Source organism: Gymnogyps californianus, chromosome 5, assembly GCF_018139145.2.
Source record: "Gymnogyps californianus isolate 813 chromosome 5, ASM1813914v2, whole genome shotgun sequence".
Classification (NCBI taxonomy): Eukaryota; Metazoa; Chordata; class Aves; order Accipitriformes; family Cathartidae; genus Gymnogyps; species Gymnogyps californianus.
Genome location: NC_059475.1, coordinates 58,112,373 through 58,124,178, shown reverse-complemented (window position 1 = coordinate 58,124,178; position 11,806 = coordinate 58,112,373). Strand labels below are relative to the sequence as shown.

At 42.6% G+C, this 11,806-nt stretch overlaps 1 protein-coding gene across 3 annotated transcripts; it reads left to right on the top strand.

Annotated features, from left to right (window-relative positions):
- The first annotated feature begins 1,278 nt into the window (after positions 1-1,278).
- SLC25A29 (solute carrier family 25 member 29) lies at positions 1,279-10,725 on the top strand. Of its 3 annotated transcripts, XM_050898130.1 has the most exons (5): positions 1,301-1,318; positions 2,977-3,020; positions 5,058-5,092; positions 7,676-7,759; positions 8,377-10,725. In XM_050898130.1, the coding sequence occupies exon 5, from the start codon at positions 8,410-8,412 to the stop codon at positions 9,118-9,120; it is 711 nt and encodes a 236-aa protein (XP_050754087.1). In that variant the 5' UTR covers positions 1,301-1,318; positions 2,977-3,020; positions 5,058-5,092; positions 7,676-7,759; positions 8,377-8,409; the 3' UTR covers positions 9,121-10,725. The 3 variants fall into 3 exon arrangements, with proteins under 3 accessions (XP_050754086.1, XP_050754087.1, XP_050754088.1); XM_050898129.1 differs by lacking the exon at positions 5,058-5,092 and having other exon boundaries at positions 1,279-1,318; XM_050898131.1 differs by lacking the exons at positions 1,301-1,318; positions 2,977-3,020 and having other exon boundaries at positions 5,014-5,092.
- Positions 10,726-11,806: the final 1,081 nt, after the last annotated feature.

Below are 11,806 nucleotides of genomic sequence, written 5' to 3'. Positions count from 1 at the left end.
CAGGTAATGTTAGTAGGAAAGCAGAGTTAATTAATACAAAACAAGAAAAGCCTGCGGAGAGGGGAGAAGCCTCTTCTGCAGGGTGAAGCACAGCAGCAATGTATAAGACAGACCCAGGGCTCTGCTAAGCCCCACAGGCAGCAGGCTACTGATTTGTGGCCTTGACCATCAGAGGTAGGGTCTCATCCCTGCACTTCCAGTTGTGCCGTGGGGGCAGCAGTTTGCACAGAGCCCGCATCTGCTGGTGCAACCCTTCCTCCCCTCTCTGGGACAACATTGGATGGGGGAATCTGGTTACAGAATCACAGAATGGTTTGGGTTGGAAGGGACCTTTAAAGATCATATAGTCCAACCCCCTGCCCTGGGCAGGGACATCTTCAACTAGATCAGGTTGTCCAAAGCCCCATCCAACCTGACTTTGAACACTTCCAGGGAGGGGACATCCAGAGCTTCTCTGGGCAACCTGTTCCAGCGTCTTACCACCCTCATTGTAAGGAATTTCTTCCTTATATTTAACCTAAATCTCCCCTCTTTTAGTTTAAAACCATTACCCCTTGTTCTATCAGTACAGGCCCTGGTAAAAAGTCTCTCTCCATCTTTATAAGCCCCCTTTAAGTATTGAAAAGCCACAACAAGGTCTCCCTGCAGCCTTCTCCAGGCTAAACAACCCCAACTCTCTCAGCCTTTCTTCCTAGAAGAGGTGTTACGGGCATTTCACCCCTATTAAAAGCAGGCACCCCCTCCAAAGTCCTCACGGCACCAGCTCCGCGGGCTTTCCAACCACCAGCGCTTAGGGATGCCTCACCCAGAAAGCAAGATGCCGCCGGACAGCCTCCCTGAACCACCCAAAACAACTCTGGGGGAGACTGATGCTCCGCAGGAGGGGTGCTCTGCCCCCCCCCCCCCGCCGCCAACCACCACCTCCCCAGCCTCCAAACATTTCTTTCTGCCTTCTGGTTAATTCTCCAGATGCAGTTGTAAAGGAGGGAAGGTTTTGGGTACGGCGCTGGGAGCCCCTTCCGCGGCTCCGGCCCCCCCCCGGTAGTCCCATCCCCGTCCCGCCCTTTGCCCGGAGCCGCCCCGACGCGGCCACCAGTGGCTGTGGGCGATGGAGGGGAGTTGTCCCGTAGCCCGCCCCTTCGGAAGCGCGGCCCGGCCCCTCTCCGCCGGGGGGGGGGGCGTGACGGGCGGTAGAAAGGGCGGGCGGCGAGGCGGGCGGCGGCAGTAGTGAGCGGAGCGGCATCGTGTAAGGGCTGGGCCCCGCCGGGGACGGAGGGTGCCAGCATGGCTCTGGATTTCCTCGCGGGATGCGTCGGCGGTGAGGGCTGGGGGGAAAAAATTTAAAAAAAAAAAATATATATAAAAAAAGGAAAAAAGGAGGGGGGGGAAGAAAAATGGAGGGGGAAGGGAAAGGAAAAGGGGGGGGGGGAATAAAGCGGGAAAAAAGTGAAAAGGGAAAAAGAAAAGGGAGGGGAAGGGGGAAAAGGGGGGGGAAAACCAGAAAATTTTTACAAAAGGGTGGGTGGGAGGGCCGGCCGGGCGCGGCGCTTTTATTTTGGGAGCGGAGAATTGCTTTGGGCACGGGGGGGGGGGGGCGGTGAGCGCGGCCGCCCCGCCGCAGGTGGGGGCCGAGCCCGGGCAGGCTGGCGGGGGCAGAGGGGGCAGGCAGCGGGCAGCGCCGGTGCGGCGGAAGGTCTCGGGAATTTCCTGTCGTGGCGGGGGGCGGTGCGGGCCGTCCCTCCCCTTGGCGGTGCCGCAGCGCCGGGGTTTGCCCGAAGGGGCTGGAAACAGCGGCTGGTGGCGGGGGGGGAAGCTCTCTCGGGGTTAGCAAACGGGCAGCAGCAGGCTCCGGGAACCCGCTGACCTGAAAATATTTATAGCGGGGAGCTTTAGCATGAAGAGGAGGAGAGAATACGTATGCTCATCTTGCTCTTCCTTGTGCATCTGCTTACGGCCTTCCTTCTTCTATTTTTAGCAGTTGTTAAATTGTATTCAGGAGATTTATTCTCGCATCTTTTCAGTTATTTGTGTTTGCTGTTCTCCTTGCTAACCTGGCAAAGAGATTTTTTTTTTTTTTTTTAATTGCAGCTTCTCTCTGACTACATCCTAGTGATCCTTGCCTTGCCAGGGATCCTGCCTGGTCAGTTGTGCCACTGGTCTTTTCATGCTGAACACAGTGCACATCGCTATTTTTGTGACTTGGACTATCGTGCCGCTGTGCTGGCCTTGACCAACCTGGACTACTCCATCCTAGAGTGGGCTTTGTATTTCTGCCACATCCTCTCAGGGAGAGGGAGGGACGTTATCTTTCTGCAAATATGGGAAGGTCATAAATGAATTGAACTTCCAGTTTTGGTTCACAGAATTAGGGAGCTAGAGGATCCCTTGCTTCAGCTAGTACTTGTGTTTTTCAGTGCAAAATTAATTAGGCAATATAACTAATAGGCCTGCATGTAACTTCTAAAAAGTCCTTTGACGCTAGAATAAAGCAAAGGTTTTAGTAATGCATGGTACTTCTGCAGATGCTACCATCACAGCTAGAAAGGCTGTGGGCAGAGAGCAGGGATCTTCTTCCTCTAGAGAAGCTTCCAGGTTGTCTCTGCTTCCACAGAGTGGCATGTACATGAAATATTGTGCTTTGGAGGAAATCTGCAATTTCTGCCCACTGGACTTGCCTTAGGCTGAGGCCAGGAGTCACTGCTGAACATCCCATATGACATGGCATGCTCTGTAGTCACACACTTCAACCCCTGCCCGGGGCTCAGAAGTTTGACGGGAGCATAAAGGCACCTAGTACAGGCCCAAAGGACTGAACTGTAGATCTCTTATCTTCTGACTTGATAGGATGCCCTTTACCTGGCCTACCAATAATGCTGTGCATTTACACCTCAGGCTGGTGGTCATGCTTGGGCTACTGTAGCCCCAGACCCTGGAAGAAAACTCTGAGGCATAACCATGGCATTTGTTTCATTTCAGGTGCTGCCGGAGTGCTGGTAGGACACCCATTTGACACTGTTAAGGTGGGTTGATTATGAAATACCTTTGTCTCTAGGTAGAAAACTTAAAAGTTTTTCCAAGGAGTGGGGGAGGAAAAAAATCCCCAGACACTATAGGAGCATAAATCTGTGCTGGAAAGCTTGGAGCAAGCCTCCTCAACCACTGTTTATAGATTTGCAGTCTCTAGCTCTTTGGAAGTGAAAAAATTCTTTGTATGTATGATTCAACCCAGTAACATGACAAACATTGGCCTAAACTACAAGTTCATCAGTGCACTAACAATGTTGTATTTGAAAATACGATCTTCCATTTAACTTCATCTTGTTCTAAGCTTGCTTCTCTGCAGCTGTTCATCACTAACTGCTGAAAGTGCTTCTCTGCGTTTGTAACTCAAACCTACTTTGTTACTAGGTTGAAAATTTCTGTTGTGTTTCCCCTTCAAGCTCTGCTACTTACTCCTCAAGCATTAATTTGTTACACTAGCCAAAGGGTGTAAGTGGATAAAAATCCACAGCATGAAGCTTGTCTGGGGGCTTTTTCCTCCCTTTAAATATTATTATTGATTTTTATAACTTTCCAAGTTAAAATTGATTTTCTGATGGTCTGTTAGCTGTATGTGTTATGCATACTAAGGGTAGCTAAGACCTGTTCAAAGCTAAGATTTTAAATCTCCTGGAGGGCCCTTCAGCCAGGACTCCCAGGGGTCTAAGCCCATTTTTCAGAATGGGATGAACACTTAAGTCACTTTTTGGCAGCCTTATCCAAAGTCTTGCACTGGAAGAATAGAATAAGGTATGCCAATATATTCCCTGCTAAATTAATACACCAGATCACTTGACTGCAGCAGACAGCATGCCACCTGCTAGATCTATATTTGGAATACCTCTACCTTGCTGAATTTAGATATGCAAAGGGCTGATAGTGTTACCGAGGTCATCACCGTATTCTGTATTCTAGCACATGGTTAATTCAATACAGATTTTCCTAGCTAGTGGATATTAGTCCTTGCCAGTCAAGTGCAAACTGCTCCAATAATAAAAACTGTATGTATGTTTCTCAGAGTATGGTAAATTTGACTGTTAAGTAATTGGGTTGAATTCTAGTACCTATTTTCAGGAATGGTATTATCCAGACTTGCACGGTTTTTTTTATGGTGGTACAGGGCCAGCTGTCTCTTTCACCCCCATCCTGCCAAGTTTTACATGCTTAACTTAAGGTGACAGGTCATTTCACTGAAGCCAGCAAAACTGCTAAAATTCTATGCTCAGACTAAAGTTAAGCATGTGTGGGGTTTTTTTGGTTTTTAAAGTGGAACAGTTTCTAGTGCTTGAAACTAAACATTTAAGTGTCTGCAAAACTGGGGCTTCCATGCTAGTTCCAGCAGATGTATTAATGCAAAATAGATGCATTGGCTTTAGAAAAAGCATCTTGCTTTACAATAGAGCAAATAGTTTGTTTCTGGATGACTTTAAATGTTTTATGAAATCCAGTGTGGCACACTATATTTTCATACCTGTTAGAAGGTATTATAAGCATTTATCTATTTTTTGTTAGAGAAAATACTAATGTTTGTGTTATTAGCTGGCATAGTCACCACTGTATGTGGGAAAACTAACACTATAACCAGTCTTTAAAAAAAAAAAAGATGCTGCATAACTTGTGTATGTATGTGTATTAAGAATTAACCCTTTTTACAGTTCTGCAGTGTTTAAAGGGCTAGCTGGTAGTCACCTTAGACTGTAAGTTTTTAATGTAACTGAACAATGGGAAAGCTGCTTAGATAAGCCAGAATTTTACTTCTGTCTTGGCTTTTAAGCTCTTTTTTTCGCCAGTGATCGTGTTTCACAAAGTGGGGAGGGGGATGGTGGGACACACAGGGAGAGATTAAGCCGGTGAAGTCACCCTGCAAAACCCACAACTGAGCTGATCTCAGAACTGGCAAACTCCTTATCCCTGATTTGTTGATGTAATGTATAAAATTGCTTTTTTGCTTTTAACTGCCTTTACTTTCTGAGCTAGGGGCTGTCTTCATTAACAGCAAAAGTGTTACTTTGTTGTAGATGACAGATAAGCCTCATCACGGGAGAGTTACCTAGTAAGTATAGCCCAGGTGAACACTTCTGTTTCTCTCAGTCTTAATTTATTCCCAAATGTATTAGTTCAAATAAAGATCTGAGACCTATGAAGCTTTTTCCCTTTTTAAACTGATGTGTCCCTCTTCTACAGCTATGGTATGGAGGGAGTGGGGTTTAAATATCCCTTTTTTTTTTTTAATGTAAAGTCTTATTCTGAACCTTCTTTCTGGTATGCATTTCTGGCTATATACACTTCCACACACAACAGCTCTAAAACTGAATCTCAGGCACATTGTTGTTGAGGTCTTATCCGCTGCATATCCTTGGAGGATATTTTCATTGCTCAAACACTTCTAAATCACTTATTTTGCACATTATTAAATGTTTGGACTGTTTTGGGGGTGTGGTGGTTTGTTTGGGTTTTTTTGCTTAGTCTTGAGTACCTTTATGCAAGTCTTTAGTGATGTGAAATTAATGTGTTAGTATTGGACCTAAAAACTTAGTAACAGTGGTTTCAAATAAGAAGGAAGCAAGAATATTGGGCAATGAATAGAGGGTTAAACTTTGCACATGATTAATCCTTCCTAGAGTTGTACACACTAAAGAGCTCGTTGAATATGGCATTAATACTCATGAAATAAAGTTTCCTATGCATTCATTGCCTTACCTGGCAGTTTGCTAATGTGGGTATCCCTATGTGGTCACCGCTGCGCTCAAATGGAAGAGCTGTTTTTCATTCTTAGACCCGGAGTGTCAGCACTCTCTAAATATTTTATCCTACAACAAGGCTTAATTGGTCAATATCTCACAAATTATTTAGACAAAAGTAGCGGGAGCTGTATGCCACTAGGAAATTCAACCTAAATACAGAATATGACTAACTCTAAAATGCTAAAGACAAGCGTATAGAAAAGTTAAAGAAGGTTCCTAAGCTGCAATTCTCCCAAAGCCCATACATGTGGAAGTCCCCTGACTTCACATATGGGGTTTGAAACAATAGCAGTAAGTTATAAATGGAGTAAAACCTTTGTTTTGTGCAGTTCTGACAGCTTGTTAAGATTTATGACTTTGCTTGAGGGTCTGCTTCTTGAGCAGTTTTAACAATCGGCCTGCCCCCCAAATGTCACTTCGAGTAACAAAGTAGGATTCAAAGAAAATAAATCCTATAAGCCTACTTTTAACTCTAAGAAGTTTTAAAACCCTGTTCCGTCTTGGAAGACCTGAGGCGATCTCAGCCGCCCAGTCTGACTAGCATACACTAACGTGTATCCTAAAAAGACACTGAAAACTAAAGTTTTGATTTACAAAACATAAAATGACATGTTGCAGGAATACAAAAAATACTGAAACTGTAATTAATTTTTTGCCTCGAAGAAAGCTAACCTGAATATGGAATTTTCACAAACCATGTCCCCAAATCCTTTTCTAGACCCACATCATCTTACGGGTCTTTCATTGTTGTGGTGGTGTTTATTATTACTTTAGGCAAACAGGGATAAAAAGATTTTACAGTTAGGAATCTCTCACATAGACCTGATAATCTTTTCTTTTGTTCATAATAAGAGTCTTGAAGTGTTTTGCCCTGGAGTTGCAGCAGCAGCATTAAATGGTTGATAAGCATCTTTTCTGAGGAACATTGCAGCCTGCCCAGGCTGGAGATCAAAGACAGGTTTCTAACTTCCCCAATCCAGTGAAACCAATTTATTGAGTTTATTGCAGTGTAGGGTTTTGCACAAACTAGGTAGCTTTGAGGCTTTTCTGTTTTGCTTGAAATCTGTTAAGGACAAATTAGCAGGAAAAACTGATTGGACTTTCCTATTAAATGTTAAAAAACATCTGGGCAATTGGCCTGTCTCCGAATGTCACCAGTTACAGTAGCTTCTATCTGTCCAGCAGAACATACCATTTCAGTTTTGGAAAAGTTAACTGATTACTAACATTAAAGGTTTGAAACAGCCACACCCTCACAAATTGTTTGCATTTAGCAAGTTTAAAAAAACAGACTAAAATTTAAAAGGACAAGTGGCTTCTTATTCTTTCCTAATGCAAAGTAAGACATCTTAAAGAGTCTCTTCCCAGCTACCCTCTGAAAAAAATTAGATCTCAGTGAAGGGTCCCAAGTCTGGTAGCCAGAAACACTGTAGGTGATGTTGTTGAAAGTTTCCATGCTTTTACAATTATCCTTATTTCATACTTGACTTGTAAATAAATTTTTATAAAATTCTGTCAGGTTTGTACAGATAGTCCTTAGTGTGAACGGAAGTATTCTTGGCAGCTAAAGAAAGTACTTATTGTAGCCAGGACTGGAAAACTTCAGTCTGAAATTCTAGATAAGTATACCCTGTTGTACTTCCACATACTGGTTTTCCTAATATTCACAAGAAGTTAATAATCCTCCTCCCTTCATTTTTTCACCCCCAAAATTAATTCAAAACACTTACAGAATATTTCTAAATTGGTTTGCCACATACGGCATTCCAGTGTCCAGCCTGTGCTCTTGCATATACATTGCTATAGTAAATCTGCATATATGTACAAGACCCTAGTTTACCAGTTAGGGTGCTCTTGACATACAAATCAGTATCTCATACAACTTTTTATAGGTTCGTCTACAAGTTCAAAATGTAGAGAAACCTCTCTACCGTGGGACCTTCCATTGCTTTCAATCCATCATAAAGCAAGAATCTGTAAGTACAAAATTAATGCTTTGCGTATTTTGTATCAGAAGGGTGGGAAAGCTGTTAAAAAAGCCTACAAATATTGAAGATCCAGAGAAAAGCATACTCTGAGCCTCACCTGACCATAGCGCAGATATTGTAGTCAGAAGTTTGCCAGAAACTTTGTGAAGAAGATCACTAAGTTGGAAGTTGATATTTTGAAGTTAACTTTTTAAATAAGATAACGAGTTATTTGAATAGCTAATTTTCTGAGAATCCAAGCAATCTGAGCAATGAGTGAAGAAATTGGTGAGGTTTTTTTTCTGCTGAAGCTTTAAGACCAGAACTAACAGGGTGGCTTTAGGCTTTTAGCTACTTAAACTATAAAATTTTCCAGAAAAGTTTTCTGTGGATTCACTAAGATTATTTTCTGGATGTGTTCAGCTATATATTTGTACTGCTAAAAATGTTTAGATGTTTGTGTCCTAGGCAGCAATGAAATTATTATTACAAAGCAAGATGGTACCAATCTTCTGGCCACCATTAGAAAGTTAGGGCACACAGGAGAGCCAGAAAGGCCACGTTCTGCAGTTTCAGGAGGTTATCAACACCACTGTTAAAGAGTTTTTCCTTCCTTCTTCCATTAGGCTTTTGGACTCTATAAAGGTATTGGGTCACCAATGATGGGACTTACCTTCATTAACGCGCTTGTGTTCGGTGTACAAGGAAACACACTTCGTGCTCTTGGAGAAGACACTCCTCTAAACCAGTTCCTTGCAGGGTCAGCAGCAGGGGCTATCCAGTGCATCATCTGCTGTCCCATGGAGTTGGCAAAGACAAGAATGCAGCTTCAAGGAACAGGTGAATACAAACTAAAAACAAAGAACTACAAAAATTCTCTGGATTGTTTGATCAAAATCTATCGAAAGGAAGGGCTGAGGGGTATCAACAGGGGCATGGTCTCTACGTTCATAAGAGAGACTCCAAGCTTTGGCTTTTACTTCCTGACCTATGACTGCATGACCAGGTATCTAGGCTGTGAAGCTGAAGACAGTTACGTTATTCCCAAACTGCTGTTTTCTGGGGGGATGTCAGGAATTGTGTCCTGGCTCTCAACCTATCCTGTGGATGTGATCAAATCCCGGCTTCAGGCCGATGGAGTCGGAGGTGTTACACAATACAACGGCATTTTAGACTGTGTCAGAAAGAGCTACCGTGAAGAAGGCTGGAGGGTGTTCACAAGAGGTCTTACTTCCACACTTCTCCGTGCTTTTCCTGTTAACGCAGCTACCTTTGCTACTGTCACTGTGTTCCTAATGTATATGAGGTCAGAAGACAGCCTTCGTGAATGTGAACCAGGTCCAGTAATCCAGCAGCCTTCCAGTTTGTGAACCTTATCTGTTTGTTCTTCTGATCCAAAGCCTGGCTGGTTGGGTTTTTTTTAAATGTAAACGCTTGACCCGCACAACTGGTGTAAACGTATGCTATCTGTGTAAAGAATTCCTAAATGTGTCAAATTAGGATTTCAGCTCATTACTTGTATAAACAGCATACTGCCTTATTAAGGACTTCATATCTAGTAGTATCCAAGTAAGATGGGGACCTGCGTTTAGAAAGTACTGTACAGTTACTGTTGTGGCTCCAGAAGAGGATCTGGAGAATGTCGTAGTACCAGAAATCAGGTTTTCTTCCGCTCATGTTCTGAATGACTGAGTTGAGTTGAATGCAGAAATGTTTTCAAAGAAGAAATGCTCTTTTTGTATGTAACAGGAGTAAGTATAGACCTCTAAGGTGAAGTAGGGGGAGGAAATTAAATGTTGGAGGCATTTTGCAGGTAACCCTGAACTGTTTAAGACATGGACTAGCACTCAGCTAGCCATGTGTTTTACTTTTCCTCTGCTTTTATATGTCAGTAGTTTTAGTAGCAACTTTGTTCATACTGGTTTGCTAAAAAAAAAAAAAAAAAAAATTTGTTCCTAAGCTACTCCCTTATGTTTCAGCTTTGAATAAATATCTTAAGCACAGAGTTAGCATCTGCACTCATATGCACTTGTTCCTTTAAATCTCAAGGCTTGTAAGGATTTAGGGAAACTCAAATCTAGTCAGACTGATGTTATTTGCCTTCACCTCTATTTCTCGTTTGGTGGGTGCACAGATGGTACTGACTAGATTCAGCCCAAGTAGACTTTGTTCTCTGAAGTTAATGCAACTTGGTGCCACTTTTCCCAACATGCCCCATAGCAGCCAGTGATGTACAGAAGTCAAAGTCCTACCTGTGGTATTGCACAAAATGTTTGTGGGTGCAAAGTTAGCTTAGCAGCTTGAAGTACTGTAGAAATATGTACATGTTTAGAACTGGAGGTTTCGTACTTACCAGAAAATAGGGGTATAAGTGTCTGAAATGGTTAGTGTTCAATACACTTGCATTATGAATTTAAACAATACTGATTTTTATGTATTTAGTTACAGTGCTACTGGAAAGAAGACTGAAAAGGGTTTTGGAGAATTTTCTTGTTACATTAATTCGCTGTGATTTTTTTTTTAGCAGTCTGTTCAAGAGAGATGACATTAGTCAAAGAGCTATAAACAGTTATTTAAGATTTGGAATAAGAACTACACATATTTGGCACAAATAGCCAGGAGGAAGGAGTGCATGTGTGTGAGGAATGCTCTAAAACGTATCAGACTAGTTCAGTAAGTACAACTTGTTATGCTTTTGGTTGGGACAAGTGCAATATGTGTTTAATTTATATGAATTTTCTAAAGAAACCTTACTTCATAGCATTTTGCACTGTAACAAAATATGCTGGAGAAACCTGTAAAACTGGTATGTCTTTTTATACCTTGGAGGTATGTTGGATGTTTTAGTGCCTACTTGCACTGAGATTCAAATTGAATGTTAAATCTGTCTACTAAGCTGCATATGCACAACAACTCACAAAGAAGACCATTTACACCTTTGTACAGTAGTCTGTAGTTATTGTATATAAAATTGAGGGAATAAATTTTTTAAAATTTTGACTTTGGTTCTTTAAAGTTTCTTAGTTTTACTCAGATGCTTTCTTGTGTTAAATCCAAGGTGTAAATCCCACCTTGCGAGAGGGTGGGATTTCTGGCTTTTGCCTGAAGAAACTTGTTCCCCATCTGCCTTCCATGCACCACCAGGAAGGGCAGTGCCTTGCTCTGGCTTGGAGTGTATCAGTTCGTTGAAGCAAAGAAGGGAAGTTGCCTGAGCTCGCTTCTTCAAACTGATCTTTTCAGTGAGTACCTCACTTGAAGGTATTAGAGCTACTAAGAGAACAACCCTGCTTTTAGAACCAAAGAGCTGGCAGCATGCTTGGACCATCCATATTCTGCATTTATTTGGTTTAAGCAGTGCTGATCAGCACCAAGGCTGCACAACTGCAGAAGACAAGTCTAGGCTCCCTGCAGAGTCACATCAGAATCAAGTACCAGGCCTGCCAACAGCACTGTTCATACCTGAATCAGAAGAATGCTTGGCTCTAAGATGCACAAGTTCAGCAAAAAGCTTTGTAGGGTGTAGTTTTTTGTTTTTAGACAGTGCAACTAGCCTACAAAGAGCATCAATATTCCAAATAAAAAGCCACGCAGGAAAAGGGATGATGTGTGTTATGACCTATGAAAAAGACCTCTCATTGCTGACAAGGTTATTTCAGGTACTGGCTCTGCTAACTCATCTTCTTAAAGGGTAGATACACGTGACCGAATGAAACCCTGTGAAGCCTCAATTTGCTAGATCAGAAAAGGGAAAGGCCACCACTTCAACTAACCGTGACCAAGGGCAGTTCCAGTCAAGTACCCTGTGTTCTCGCAGCAGGAGCAACAACATTGAACTATGGCACAGAAACAAATACTTGGAATAAGCAACAGTGTCTCCCTGAAAGACAGAACATCGTTAAAAAAGAAAGGGCTACAAAATGTTTTACTTGCAGTATTTACTAAAACATTCTCTCCAGAAATTCATCCATCTGGAACTTAAAAGAAATAATCAGTAGCAGACACTGGAGGTTACTCAACAAGCCTAAGAGGAGGGTAAAAGCCAGCTTTCAATCTAGT